At 41.1% G+C, this 16,068-nt stretch overlaps 1 protein-coding gene across 1 annotated transcript in view; it reads left to right on the top strand.

Moving 5' to 3' along the window:
• LOC112069244 (guanylyl cyclase-activating protein 1-like) overlaps nucleotides 1–16,068 on the top strand; it is a 32,691-nt gene that overhangs the window by 3,543 nt on the left and 13,080 nt on the right. The window contains exon 2 of the mRNA XM_070438460.1: nucleotides 1,943–3,214. Within this exon, the coding sequence (XP_070294561.1) occupies nucleotides 2,916–3,214 (299 nt within the window). The 5' untranslated portion in view covers nucleotides 1,943–2,915. The remainder of the gene's footprint in view (nucleotides 1–1,942; nucleotides 3,215–16,068) is intronic.

The raw sequence follows: 16,068 nt of genomic DNA, 5'->3' as shown, positions 1-16,068 counted from the left end.
GTTGAAAAACAAATGATAGTCCCACTAAGCGCAAACCAGAGATGGCGTATCATTGCAGAATGCCATGGTAGCCATGCTGGTTAAGTCTGCCTTGAATTCTAAATAAATCACTGACAATGTCACCAGCAAAGCAACCCCAAACCATCACACCTCCTCCTCCATGCTTCACGGTGGGAACCACACATGAGGAGATCATCCATTCACCTACTCTGCGTCTCAGAAAGACACAGTGGTTGGAACCAAAAATCTCAAATTTGGACTCATCAGACCAAAGCACAGATTTCCACCGGTCTAAGGTCCATTGCTTGTGTTTCTTGCCCCAAGCATCTCTTCTTATTATTGGTGTCCTTTAGTAGTGGTTTCTTTGCAGCAATTCGACCATGAAGGGCTGATTCACACAGTCTCCTCTGAACAGTTGATGTTGAAATGTGTTTGTTACTTAAACTCTGTGAAGCATTAATTTAGGCTGCAATTTGTGAGGCTGGTAACTCTAATGAACTTATCCTCTGCAGCAGAGGTAACTCTGGGTCTTCCTTTCATGGAGCCAGTTTCATCATAGCGCGTGGTTTTTGCTGTATATACAGTACAAAAGTATGTGGACACCCCTTCAAATTAGATCAAATCAAACACACAGCCATGCAATCTTTATAAACAAACCTTGGCAGTAGAATGGCCTTATGGAAGAACTCAGTGACTTTCAACATGGCACTGTCATAGAATGCCACCTTTCCAACAAGTCAGTCTGTCAAATTTCTGCCCTGCTAGAGCTGCCCTGTTCAACTGTAATTGTGAAGTGGAAACGTCTACGAGCAACAATGGCTCAGCCGCAAAGTGGTAGGCCACACAAGCTCACAGTCAGCTGGAATGGTGTAAAGCTCACCGCCATTGGACTCTGGAGCAGTGGAAACACGTTCCCTGGAGTGATGAATCACGTTTCACCATCTGGCAGTCCGACGGACGAATCTGGGTTTGGCGGATGCTAGGAGAACGCTACCTGCTTGAATGCATAGTGCCAACTGTACATTTTGGTGGAGGAGGAATAATAGTCTCGGGCTGTGTTTATGGTTCGGGCTAGGCCTCTTAGTTCCAGTGAAGGGAAGTCTTAACGATACAGCATACAATGACATTCTTCTGTGCTTCCAACTTTGTGGCAACAGTTTGGGGAAGGCCCTTTTCTGTTTTAGCATGACAATGCCCCTGTGCACAAAGCGAGGTCCATACAGAAATGTTTTTTTTTTTTAGATCTGTGTGTAAGAACTTGACTAGCCTGCACAGAGCCCTGACTTCAACCCCATCGAACACCTGTGGGATGAATTGGAATGCCAACTGTGAACCAGGCCTAATCGCCCAACATCAGTGCCCGACCTCACTAATGCTCTTGTGGCTGAATGGAAGCAAGTCCCCACAGCAATGTTCCAATTTCTACTGGAAAGCCTTCCCAGAAAAGTGGAGGCTGTTATAGCAGCAAAGGGGGGACCAACTCCATAATTTATTTTTGTATCCTTTATTTATCTAGGCAAGTCAGTTAAGAACAAATTCGTATTTACAATGACAGCCTACCCCGGCCAAACCCTAACGACGCTGGGCCAATTGTGAGCAGCCCTATGGGACTCCCAATCACGGCCAGTTGTGTTCCAGCCTGGAATCGAACCAGGGTCTGTAGTGACGCCTCTAGCACTGAGATGCAATGCCTTAGACCACTGTGCCACTCGGGAGCCCCAAATGCCCATGATTAATGCCCATGATTTTGGAATGAAACGTTCGACAAGCAGGTGTCCACATACTTTTGGTCATGTCGTGTACTTATCAGTATTTCACTGCAATAATTAATCATATCCTGACATATTTTGGGCCAGCCATACCCTCCCCCTAATCTGAACAATATGAATCCATACTGGATATGTAGTTATTTTAAAAATATGCGTGTCTTTGATCCCCTCAGGTCCTGAGGAACCCACTGAAAACCCTGGTGCCTGTCAATGCCAGCAGGAACAGAGTGGTGGACAAACAGATGGAGCTCCTTGTCTTCTCCTGGAGGCGACGACAGAATGGGAGGGCCCTGCTGCCCCCCATGACCCACCCAGGCCATGCCATCAAACAATCCAGTGGTCCTCCCTGCAGCTCGGAGCCCCTGCCTTGGCTCAACGTGGGCTCCAATTCCCTGATGCCCTTCTACACAGTGGTGAAGCCCACCTGCGGCTACCGCTTCTCCAGGGAGGCAGACCACAAGCGCCGGCACATCGGCATCCCCGCCAGCAACCCAGTCATGTGGAGGAGCTGCTAGGCATGGTCTCACAATAAACATGAAGTAGCCTAAAGCTGCCCTGAATTGACTAAATTGTATGTCAGAACTTTCCCCAGCTTGCCAAATTAGTATTTAAATCAAAACCTACTGAAATTCAAAGTTTGTATAAGAATAAGAATATGAATTGTTTCTTATGACTGACATTAAAATGTAGCACACAAGACCTTATACAACCCCTTGATGCTCTGTCATAGTGGACAGTGTGTGTAAACAGATCTCCTTGGCAGTTCCCACATGCCCCTTCCCAAAGGGTATTTATAAAGACCTAAAGGCTTAGTACTAACACTGAGACCAAAACACTAGCAGACCGCATTACAAAACAGACACAAAACAGGTCTCTGTTTTGTGTCTGTCTATTGCTCATTGATTGATAAGCAAGTGGATTTGCGAGGGGTTAGTTACTTTGTCAAAGACGCACAAAGTTCTGATTGGCTGTTAAGGGGCTCTCAGCATCCCTCTCATTGCAAAACATTGTTTGACTGTAAACTTTCGCTGGATGGGTTCACACACAGAAGTTCTATATTGTGGAATTATTTTATTTGCAGTGTTTTTCTTTTCTCATCTTTTATTTAGATAATTGTTTAGTAAATAGTTTGCAGGCAGTAAAATTATGGGGAATAACAGTGGTGTCTCTATTGAAGGACTTGGAACCTGTGAGAATCATCAGTGGTACAGGAAATTCAGAACGGAATGCCCATCTGGACAGCTCACCTTTTGCGAATTCAAACAGTTATTCGGCCTGAAAAACCTATCTGAAGCTTCTAAGGCCTACATCATGAGCATGTTTGAAATGTTGGATATGAATGACGTAAGATTACTTTTATCTCGATCACTAATGTTCATCGTTTATACAGTGCCTATAGAACGTCTACACCGCCCTTGGATTTCTTCACATTTTATTGTTACAAAGTGGGATTAAAATGGATTTCATTTCATTTTTTGTCAACGATCTACACAAAATACTCTGTAATGTCAAAGTGGAAGACTTTTTATTCTGATTTGTTATTAAAAAAAATAAAACACTAATATACCTTGATTAGATAATTATTCAACCCCCTGAGTCAATACATGTTAGAATCACCTCTGGCAGAGATTACAGCTGTGAGTCTCCTTGGGTAAGTGTCATAAGAACTTTGACTACAGAGGAGGCAAAACTGTACTTCAATACTATGATTCTCCCACACATAGCATGCAGTTGGGCCCAAGCTTGCTCTACAACATTAAAACCTTCACACAAAACATAAAGACATGGCTAAAGGCTAATCAGACTTGTGAACATAATCCCTAGCTGTGTATTGCCGCTTTCCATGTTGTCTGTTGTCTGTAGCTTGTGAGGTGTGGAAACACTTTGTTGCTTTTATGTATTTTATTTTGTTGCTTTTTGTGCTATTGCTCTGTCTGCGTGTGACGTGTTGCTTGTCCTATGTTGCTCTGCATGTGCTCACTGCTCATTGTTCGTCTGTATTAGTTATTGTAATTTTATTTTTAAACCTGCCCAGGGACTGCGGTTGAAAATTAGTCGGCTGGCTAAAACCGGCACCTTTATTGAAACGTTGATTATGGTGCACTGTCCCTGTAAAAATAAACTCAAACTCAAGCAACTGTGTTGAGCAATATTAGGCCAATATTCTTTAAAAAAATGTTCAAGCTTTGTCAAGGGGTTGGGGATCATGGCTAGACAGCAATTTTCTAGTCTTGCCATAGATTTTCAAGCAGATTTAAGTAAAAACGGTAACTTGGCCACTCCGGAACATTAGCTGTCTTCTTGGTGAACAACTCCAGTGCAGATTTGGCTTTGTGTTGTAGGTTATTGTCCTGCTATAAGGTGAATTTCTCTCACAGTGCCTGGTACAAAGGTTTTTCTCTAGAGTTTTGCCTGTGCTCAGCTCCATCCTGTTCCTTTTTATCCTGAAAAACTCCCCGGTCTTTGCCGATGTCAAGCATACCCATACCATGGGGCCTCCCGAGTGGTGCAGTAGTCTAAGGAACTGCTAGCTGTGCCACTAGAGATTCTGGGTTCAAGTCCAGGTTGTGACTGGGAGACCCATGGGGAGGCGCACAATTGGCCCAGCGTCGTCCAGGTTAGGTTAGGGGAGGGTTTGTCCGGCAGGGATGTCCTTGTCCCATCGTGCGCCAGGGACTCCTGTGGCGGGTCAGGTGCAGTCAGCATGCCAATTGCACGCTCCCTAAAAACTTGAGACATCTGGCATTGTGTTGTGTTGTGTGACAAAACTGCACATTTTAGAGTGGACTTTTTTGTCACCAGCACAAAGTGCACCTGTGTAATGATCATGCTGTTTAATCAGCTTCAGGATTATCTTGGCAAAGAAAAAATGCTCACTAACAGGGATGTAAACAAATTTGTGCACAACATTTGAGAGAAATAAGCTTTTGATGTGTATGAAAACATTTTGGGATCTTTTATTTCAGCTCATGAAACATGGGACCAACAATTTATGTGTTGCCATTATATTTTTGTTCAGTATATTTCAATTCCACTTTGTAAAGCAACAAAATGTGAAAAAGTTCAAGGGGGTGTAGACGTTCTATAGACACTCTACCTGTTTTTGCATCATGTATTTTTTCATATAGACTGAGGGGTCTGGATTTTTTTATCATCAATATAACATCACACTTAAAAAGACTCAAAGATCAGTGGTTTATGGTCAACTGAGGTACCCAGAGACAACTGTACCTGTAATGGGGTCCTGTGTGTAGCTGGTGTAGAGAGTCAGGCGTAGGACAGCAGAAATGAGTACTCAACGTACTTTACTCAAAATACAAAAATACAAGGCAAATATACGAGCCCACAATAACGGACCGATTTACAAAGAACAATCACTCACAAACAAACATGGGGAACAGAGGGTTAAATAATAAACAGGTAATTGGGTGAGTGAAACCAGGTGTGTAAGACCAAGACAAAACAAATGGAAAATGAAAAGTGGATCGGCGGTGGCTAGAAGACCGGTGACGTCGACCGCTGAACGCCGCCCGAACAAGAAGAGGGACCGACTTCGGCGGAAGTCGTGACAGTACCTCTATAAGAGATTTGGCCTAATTGGATCTCCCCTAAAATCTTAAACTGGCTTTAAACGAATTGATAAGCCATATTGTAATATTTGCTAAACAACTTGTGTGAAAACTATGCTATAGCTCCGTATCAAGGAAATTGCACTCGAATTGTGTTGGTTTAATAGTTTTAAAAAAGTTGTTTCCGTTACAGTGGCCATTCAGATATTAGGCTATTTGTATTATATCTAGAACATAGATTTCTAGATATATGAACTAGATTTCCATCCAACAGATTTTCATCCAAATATTCTACAATCCGCATTAAAAACAATATAGTATTTTTCCCACCAGAGATGTTTCCATCAAAATGACTTGTTGCAGATAAAATCTGTGCGTGATGATGGCAGCCAAGCATCGGTGAACATTAAAAAAATATACCCTTGATATTAATTGGAAAGGAGCAAAGCTCATCACCTTCCACTATCACCAGCCTGTGAAGTTCATCATCATTTATTTCATCTGTATCCTAATAAACAACACAGTTGTATGCTTTCCCAAGGAGTCGTAGTGGGAGGACCACACTATATGTCATTGCGTGACTCCCAAGTTTTCTTCCATATGGTTATTATATCAATATTTGCTCATAAAAGCGTTCCACCGTCATTTCTTGCATAATTAGTTGTACTGACACAAAAAGATCCCACCTTGTCAAGCGTATTTTGTTTTGTCGGCATTTGGAAAGTTTACTGAAAAACGTTCTGTTTCTATCAGGCCTGTCATTTAAAAAAATTATCCGACATGCACTTTATTAGCATAAAAATGTTGAATGGAAACCTGGTTAGTGGCACAGAAAATATACTATATTTATACAGTACCAGTCAAAAGTTTGGACACATCTACTCATTTAAGGGTTTTTCTTTATTTTTAATATTTTCTACATTGTAGAAAAATTGGGGAGGACATCAAAACTATGAAATAACACATTTGGAATCATGTAGTAACAAAACAATTATTGAAATTATTCTACAATGTAGAAAATAGTAAAAATAAAGAAAAACCCTTGAATGAGTAGGTGTGTCCAAACTTTTGACTGGTACTGTATATATATATATATAATATATATATATATACACTGCTCAAAAAAATTAAGGGAACACTAAAATAACACATCCTAGATCTGAATGAATGAAACATTCTTATTAAATACTTTTTTCTTTACATAGTTGAATGTGCTGACTACAAAATCACACAAAAATTATCAATGGAAATCAAATGTATCAACCCATGGAGGTCTGGATTTGGAGTCACACTCAAAATTAAAGTGGAAAACCACACTACAGGCTGATCCAACTTTGATGTAATGTCCTTAAAACAAGTCAAAATGAGGCTCAGTAGTGTGTGTGGCCTCCACGTGCCTGTATGACCTCCCTACAACGCCTGGGCATGCTCCTGATGAGGTGGCGGATGGTCTCCTGAGGGATCTCCTCCCAGACCTGGACTAAAGCATCCGCCAACTCCTGGACAGTCTGTGGTGCAACGTGGCGTTGGTGGATGGAGCGAGACATGTTGTCCCAGATGTGCTCAATTGGATTCAGGTCTGGGGAACGGGCGGGCCAGTCCATAGCATCAATGCCTTCCTCTTGCAGGAACTGCTGACACACTCCAGCCACATGAGGTCTAGCATTGTCTTGCATTAGGAGGAACCCAGGGCCAACCGCACCAGCATATGGTCTCAGAAGGGGTCTGAGGATCTCATCTCGGTACCTAATGGCAGTCAGGCTACCTCTGGCGAGCACATGGAGGGCTGTGCGGCCCCCCAAAGAAATGCCCCACACCATGACTGACCCACCGCCAAACCGGTCATGCTGGAGGATGTTGCAGGCAGCAGAACGTTCTCCACGGCGTCTCTAGACTCTGTCACGTCTGTCACATGTGCGTGTGAACCTGTTTTCATCTGTGAAGAGCACAGGGCGCCAGTGGCGAATTTGCCAATCTTGGTGTTCTCTGGCAAATGCCAAACGTCCTGCACGGTGTTGGGCTGTAAGCACAACCCCCTCCTGTGGACGTCGGGCCCTCATACCACCCTCATGGAGTCTGTTTCTGACCGTTTGAGCAGACACATGCACATTTGTGGCCTGCTGGAGGTCATTTTGCAGGGCTCTGGCAGTGCTCCTCCTAATCTTCCTTGCACAAAGGCGGAGGTAGCGGTCCTGCTGCTGGGTTGTTGCCCTCCTACGGCCTCCTCTACGTCTCCTGATGTACTGGCCTGTCTCCTGGTAGCGCCTCCATGCTCTGGACACTACGCTGACAGACACAAACCTTCTTGCCACAGCTCGCATTGATGTGCCATCCTGGATGAGCTGCACTACCTGAGCCACTTGTGTGGGTTGTAGACTCCGTCTCATGCTACCACTAGAGTGAAAGCACCGCCAGCATTCAAAAGTGACCAAAACATCAGCCAGGAAGCATAGGAACTGAGAAGTGGTCTGTGGTCACCACCTGCAGAACCACTCCTTTATTGGGGGTGTCCTGCTAATTGCCTATAATTTCCACCTGTTGTCTATTCCATTTGCACAACAGCATGTGAAATTTATTGTCAATCAGTGTTGCTTCCTAAATGGACAGTTTGATTTCACAGAAGTGTGATTGACTTGGAGTTACATTGTGTTGTTTAAGTGTTCCCTTTATTTTTTTGAGCAGTGTATATGATCATAGTAACCATTGATTCATCTAAATGTTTTGGAGCCTTTTTTAAAAAGGTGTTTAAAAAAATGTAATAGGAAAGGTGTGTTTTCATCTGTAGGACTGAGTGTGTAAGTTTAAGTGGTTGTAATTGTAATTTGTCTCCATGCAACTACATGCAATTAAACAAGGGTGACACTCTGTTTAGAGGTTTTGTAGCCTAATTTAAGCTTGGACACAATGAGGACACCGCATTAAAGAGGGTTTAAAATCTGCCTTCTCCCATTACCCAACTGGCCTAGAGCCTTGAAATAATCTACTTCACTTGCAGGTGCAAATAGCAGAATAACTTCTGCAGACATTTCTCCAGACATTTGCCACAGTGTAATTGAAAGCAGAATAAGTCTGAATCCTGTTTCTGCAGACTTTTGCAATGGAAAACAGGACTACATTGAGAAATATATAATTGTTCTTTATGGTCCTGAATGCTTTCAATTCTTATCAGAAAGCTGTTATTACCTTTTCCAAATAAATGTGATAATGTAAATGATATAACATGACCTCTTAATAGTAGTCAGTCATGTTCAGATTTTGTGTCATGTCAATGTGTAAAACTGTAATATGTAGTCTTAATTGGCATCACTGTAGATTTGATTTTGATTTGATTTGGATCTCTTTTAGTCCACATTTGGACTAATCTTCCAAGAGTCCTTACGAACACATTTTCACATATAACACACTATTACAAACATACATAATATACTAACATAATGACCCAATAAATACTCAATCTAAAAAATATTGATTCTTCATCTACTATAGTCCCACAACATTTCTATGTATTATATTTAAATCGTTTTAAAATCATGTTTAAATGTATATATTGAAAGGTTTCTGGTTTACTCAGTTAATTTATTCAATTTCTTTATTGCTTTAAATCGAAATGTTCTTTCGCCTATTTCTCTTTTCTGTCTGGATAACGCATAGATCGTGGACAATCTATTCCTAGTATTTACGGAATGTCGGTCTCTTATCAACTGAATACCGTTGTGAATAGAACTTGGCCGTTTTAAATGATGTATATTATGAAATAAAATAAGCATGTTTTTTTCAATTATCTTGTCGATTGATGACCAACCAAGAACACTGCACATGACTGCAACAGAAGAACCATATCTCCACCTTAAAACAATCCTTGCTGCTTTGTTCTGTGCATTCTGCAGCCTCCTAACTTCACTTGATGATGCATTTCCCCAGACCACAGAACAGTAGTTCACCTGACTCTCAATTAATGGTTGTGTTATTTGCTGAAGAATTTTTCCTGGTAAATATTTAGCTATCCTTCTGATTATGCATGCTGTTTTAATATTTTTTTTTACATAGATTAGTTATTTGAGATGACCATGATAAGCAGTTGTCTAGCTACACTCCCAATAGTTTGGTTTCTGCCACTTCTTCAATTTGTACTCCTCCCATACGTAATTGTATCCCATGCTGTTTTGGCCTTTTCCTAGTGGAACAGACCAACATAACTTTGGTTTTCTTGGTGTTTAAAACCAGTTTGTTTTGGCAAACCCACTCCCTGATATTCTCCAAATCTCCTTGTAAAGCTTGCTGTACCTGTTGAACCGATTGTCTTGCTGCATAAATTGTAGTATCATCTGCAAATATAGTAGCTTGAGTTTCAACTAAGGCATAGGGAAGGTCGTTGGTATATATTAAATAAAGAAGTGGCCCAAGGCAGCTGCCCTGCGGTAATCCACAGTTTATCACATGAGGGGAAGAAAATTAACCATTGATATAGGTGGACTGTTTCCTGTCAGTTAGATATGACTGTACCCAATTCAATGCTACCTCCTTAAAACCATAATGCATTAATTTTGTAAAAATTATTTCATGATCCACTAAATCAAATGCTGCACTGAAATCTAAAATAGTACACCCACAAACTTGCCATTATCCATAGCATTGAGCCACTGGTCAGTCATGTCAACCAATGCAGTGGTAGTGGAATGTTTTTTGTGATAAGCATGCTGATTGGCTGTAATCAGATCATTCTTTTCCATGTACTCCCATATTTGTCTACTCACAATACCCTCCAATATCTTACTGGGTGTAGGGAGTAGACTAATTGGTTGACTATTGGCAGGAGTAATGGGTTCTTTGCAGTCTTTCGGAATAGGACACAGTTTCACATGCTTCCATACATTTGCAAACATCCCCTTTTCCAGTGACCAATTAAATATGTATCTCAGTGGAACTGCAATCTGGGGAGCAGCACAGCGAAGCAAATTTTTTTCCATAAGACCATAACCTGTAGATTTACCATCAGGTAATGACTTCAATAGGTTTAACACCTCCTCCACTGACACCGTTTGCAGACTAAAAGAGCAGATCTTGTTGCTCATAATATGATCATCAATCCATTGGACAATAGCTTGTTTGGAAGAATGTATGTTTACATTGTTGCTCAGTAATTTAATTTTCTTTGTAAAAAAATTTGCTAAATGATTGGCAATATCAACTGGTTTTGTTATTATTCTCCCGTCAACCTCCACACTAGATGGGCATGAAGAGATAGATGTACCAAGTAAGCCCTTAACTGTGTTACATACCTTTTTAGAATCATTTTTAAAATCAATAAAAGCATTGTTGAAAAATAACTTTTTTTTTCTTTCGATTAAATTTAACTGCATAATTACGTAATGTTCTATAATTCTGTTCATCGATTTCTAATTTTGACTTGGCTGCTAAGACTTTTTCCATATTTCTTTGAGAAAAAGCCTCAGTTCATCATCAATCCATGGAGATGGATGAGCACCAACTGTACTCTTTCTTATGAAATGATGGTCCATTACCTCAGTGAGCAAATCAATAAAACATTCTGTAGCGTGATTTAAATCATCCTCTAGATAAATCAGCTCCCAGGGTACAGCAGCCAAATCATTTAGAAATAGCTCATGATTAAATGTTTTAACATTTCTCTTRACCACAATCCTAGGGGKTTTCTTTGGAACCTTGGTGTTCATGGTTATGGTCACAATATTATGGTCTGTCCAGCCCACTGGCATTGATCTGGCTTTTAAGCATTGCAATGGTATTTAACAGAAAATCAGATCAATGCATGTGTCTGAACGATGACCCAACTTAATTGAAGATCTAGTAGTATCATTAACCATTTGTTTCAAACCACAGTTCTTGGCATATCTCATCAATTTTGTTCTATTAGAATTATTGTGATCCTTCCAATTTATATTAAAATCACCCAAGATAAATACATCTCTGTTGCTATCTGTGGCCTGGTCAAACCCAGTACATAAGTCATCCAAATAGGACACCTTAGAGCTAGGAGGTCTATACACACATCCCACCAATATGGGTGCCTGGTGAGGCAGATGTACTTGAGCCCATAGTGCCTCTATTTGACATACATTAAGGTCATCCCTCCTCTTAAAAGGTATATGATTCTGAATATATAGTGCTGCACCCCCACCATTCCTATTCCTGTCCCTTCTCAGTAGACTATATCCTTGAATGTTAATTTGCCCATCATTTACAGATGCATCTAAATGCATTTCGGGTCAAAGCCAAGATATGAATATTATTTATGTTCACCAAGTTAAAAACCTCATGTATTTTGTTAGGAAGGCTACACACATTAACCTGAGCTATATGCAACCCTTTCCTTATCAAGTGGAGATCAATAGAGCATGTATTCATTATAGTAGAAGTTGTCATGATACACTACAACACACAAACTCAAATTTGAACATTAAATTAAAATAGCCAGGGAGTTACTCCAAAGTCCCGATACAATTGCACGTTGATATAAAGTTTATCCATCACCATGGAGACTCGTTGATTCAGGCAATGCTTTTCCTTCATGATGAGATATAGTATTTTTCTCCTTTCATTGATCTCGGTGGGGAAGTGATCATTCATTCCAAAATCAGTGTTTCTGAGTTCTCTGCCCATGTTCTTCGTCATTTCCTTTTGCTTAAATTTGTCAAAACATGCAATAATAGTCCGTGGCCTATTTCCAGAGGCCTTACCTATTCTATGGACTCTGGAGAAAGTGGCATTACGCACAACATCAGTGGGCAGTTTTAGTTGAGTTGACATAAAGTCTCGGACTGTGTCCTCACAGCCTCTGCTGTTGTCATTCTCCGGCATCCCTGAAAATATTAGATTGTTCCGCATTGATCGACACTGTACATCAAGCAAGGTTTCTTTAAGTTGTTTGTGAGAGTGAGCACTAATCAAATTAATGCAACAGTAATGAACTCCAAATTGATGTCACCTTAGTATGGGACAAGAGCACATTATTAACGTTCATCTGTATTATAGAAGTCTTTGTTGTTTGTACGTGCCTTGTTGTAGACCTACATCATGTCTGCATCTTAAACTCTATACATAGAGCATATCTGAGCACTGTGTTAACCCTGTTATTGATGCAGGACCTTATGATGTAATGAAGACATAATTGTCTGCAAAGGTATCACTATAAAAGCACTGGATACATTCCAGCTTCAATCTTAAAACCTCTCTGAGATATGTGGGACGCAGAGCGCCAAATTAAAATAAATTACTATAAAAATTTAACTTTCATGAAATCACACATGCAATACACCAAATTAAAGCTACACTTGTTGTGAATCCAGCCAACGTGTCATATTTCAAAAAAGGCTTTACGACGAAAGCACACCAAACGATTATGTTAGGTCAGTGCATAGCCACAGAAAAACATAGCCATTTTTCCAGCCAAAGAGAGGAGTCACAAAAAGCATAAATAGAGATAAAATGAATCACTAACCTTTGATGATCTTCATCAGATGACACTCATAGGACTTCATGTTACACAATACATGTATGTTTTGTTCGATAAAGTTCATATTTATATCCAAAAATCTCAGTTTACATTGGCGCGTTATGTTCTGTAATGTTTTGCTTCCAAAACATCTGGTGATTTTGCATAGAGCCACGTCAATTTACAGAAATACTCATTATAAATGTTGATGATAATACATGTGTTATGCATGGAACTTTAGATAAACTTCTCCTTAATGCAACCGCTGTGTGTCACGCCCTGACCATAGTTTGCTTTGTATGTTTCTATGTTTTTGTTTGGTCAGGGTGTGATGTGGGTGGGCATTCTATGTTGTATGTCTAGGTTGTATGTTTCTATGTGTTTGGCCTAGTATGGTTCTCAATCAGAGGCAGGAGTCAGTCGTTGTCTCTGATTGGGAGCCATATTTAGGTAGCCTGTTTTCCTTTGGGTTTTGTGGGTGGTTGTTTCCTGTGTTTGTGTTATTCACCATACGGGACTGTTTCGTTTTCGTTTTGTATTTCACGTTGTTATTTTGATATTTCTTAGTGTTCAGTTAATAAACCGAATATGGACACTTACCACGCTGCATATTGGTCCGACATCTCTTCTCATTCCAATGACGAGCGTTACACTGTGTCAGATTTTTTTTAAACTTTACCGAAAAAGCACACCATGCAATAATCCGAGTACAGCGCTCAGAGCCCAAACAAGCCAAAGAGATATCCACCATATTGTGCAGTCAACAAAGTCAGAAATAGCATTATAAATATTCACTTACCTTTGATCATCTTCATCAGAATCCCAGGAATCTCAGTTCCACAATAAATGTTTGATTTGTTCGATAAAGTCCATAATTTATGTCCAAACACCTCCTTTTGTTCGCGCGTTTAGTACACAATCCAAACTGACGACGCGCTGGCAGGTCCAGGCGAAAGTTCAGACGAAAAGTCATATTACAGTTTGTAGAAACATGTCAAACTAAGTATACTATCAATCTTTAGGATGTTTTATCATAAATCTTCAATAATGTTCCAACCGGAGAATTCCTTTGTCTTCAGAAATGCTATGGAACGCAAGCTACCTCTCATGTGAATGCGCATGACCAGGTCGTGGCACTCTGCCAGACCTCTGACTCAATCCCCTCTCATTCCCCCCTCCTTTATAGTAGAAGCATCAAACAAGGTTCTAAATACTGTTGACATCTAGTGGAAACCTTAGGAAGTGCAACATGACCCCATTTCCACTGTATCTTGGATAGGCAAAGAGATGGTTGGATTTTTTCTCAGGTTTTTGCCTGCCATATGAGTTCTGTTATACTCACAGACATCATTCAAACAGTTTTAGAAACTTCAGAGTGTTTTCTATCCAAATCTACTAATTATATGCATATTCTAGCATTTAGGACAGAGTAGCAGGCAGTTTACTCTGGGCACCTTTTTATACAAGCTACTCAATACTGCCCCCTGTCCCAAATAAGTTAATTAACGAATCATCTATAAAAAGTTATGCCTTTCATCCAAAAGGCACAAATATATCTGCCCTTTTTTGGTCAATGAAAAAGCTCAACTCAATTGCCTTTGTGTAATTCTGAAATACCCCTGATTTTGAGAGGGACTGAGACATCCATTATAATGGAACTGCAAAGGTTATGTAAATGTCAGTTGTAGGGGTAGGCCTATTGTTTATGTAAATGTTTACAGTTATGTGAGATTAGTTGGTTTCACTATTGTAATGGTAAAGTTAGTTGTATTGGTGTTATTAGTAACCACTGTGTTTGTTTAGACAGATTCATGCTATGGTATCAAATCAAATTAAATCACATTTTATTTGTCACATGCGCTGAATACAACAGGTGTAGACCTTACAGTGAAATGCTTACTTACATGCCCTTAACCAACAATGCAGTTTTAAGAAAAATACCAGAAAAAAAAGTAAGTGAGAAGAATAGCAAATAATTAAAGAGCAGCAGTAAATAACAATAGCGGGGCTATATACAGGGGGTACTGGTACAGAGTCAATGTGCGAGGTCACCGGTGTCGAGGTAATTGAGATAACATGTACATGTAAGTAGAGTTATTAAAGTGACTATGCATAGATAATAACAGAGTAGTAGCAGTATAGAAGGGGGGGTGGGGCAATGCAAATAGTCTGGGTAGCCATTTGATTAGCTGTTCAGGAGTCTTATGGCTTGGGGGTAGAAGCTGTTAAGAAGCCTCTTGGACCTAGACTTGGCGCTCCGGTACCGCTTGACGTGTTGTAGCAAAGAGAACAGTCTATGACTAGGGTGGCCGGAGTCTTTGATGATTTTTAGGGCCTTCCTCTGACACCGCCTGGTATAGAGGTCCTGGATGGCAGGAAGCTTCGCCCCGGTGATGTACTGGGCCGTACGCACTACCCTCTATAGTGCCTTATGGTCGGAGGCCGAGCAGTTGCTATACCAGGCAGTGATGCAACCAGTCAGGATGTTCTCGATGGTGCAGCTGTTAAACCTTTTGAGGATCTGAGGACCCATGCCAAATATTTTCAGTCTCCTGAGGGGGAATAGGTTTGGTCGTGACCTTTTCAAAAATGTCTTGGTGTGCTTGGACCATGTTAGTTTGTTGGTGATGTGGACGCCAAGGAACTTGAAGCTCTCAACCTGCTCCACTACAGCCCCGTCGATGAGAATGGGGGCGTGCTCGGGCCTCCTTTTCCTGTAGTCCACAATCATCTCCTTTGTCTTGATCACTTTGAGGGTGGGGTTGTTGTCCTTGCACCACACAGTCAGGTCTCTGATCTCCTCCCCGTAGGCAGTCTCGTTGCTGTCGGGGATCAGGCCTACCACTGTTGTGTGATCAGCAAACTTCATGATGTTGTTGGAGTCGTGCCTGGCCGTGCAGTCATGAGTGAACAGGGAGTACAGGAGGGGACTGAGCACGCATCCCTGAGGGTCCCCCGTGTTGAGGATCAGCGTGGCGGATGTGTTGTTACCTACCCTTACCACCTGGGGGTGGCCTGTCAGGAAGTCCAGGATCCAGTTGCAGAGGCAGGTGTTTAGGCCCAGGGAACTATGGTGTTGAACGCTGAGCTGTAGTCAATGAATAGCATTCTCACATAGGTGTTCCTTTTGTCCAGGTGTGAACTGGCAGTGTGGAGTGCAATAGAGATTGCATCATCTATGGATCTGTTGGTGTGGTATCACATTGGAGTGGGTCTAGGGTTTCTGGGATAATGGTGTTGATGTGAGCCATGACCAGCC

The sequence above is a fragment of the Salvelinus sp. IW2-2015 genome, unplaced genomic scaffold, assembly GCF_002910315.2.
Source record: "Salvelinus sp. IW2-2015 unplaced genomic scaffold, ASM291031v2 Un_scaffold944, whole genome shotgun sequence".
NCBI lineage: Eukaryota > Metazoa > Chordata > Actinopteri > Salmoniformes > Salmonidae > Salvelinus > Salvelinus sp. IW2-2015.
Note: the sequence above shows the minus strand (reverse complement) of the source record. Positions and strands in the feature narration are given on the sequence as shown.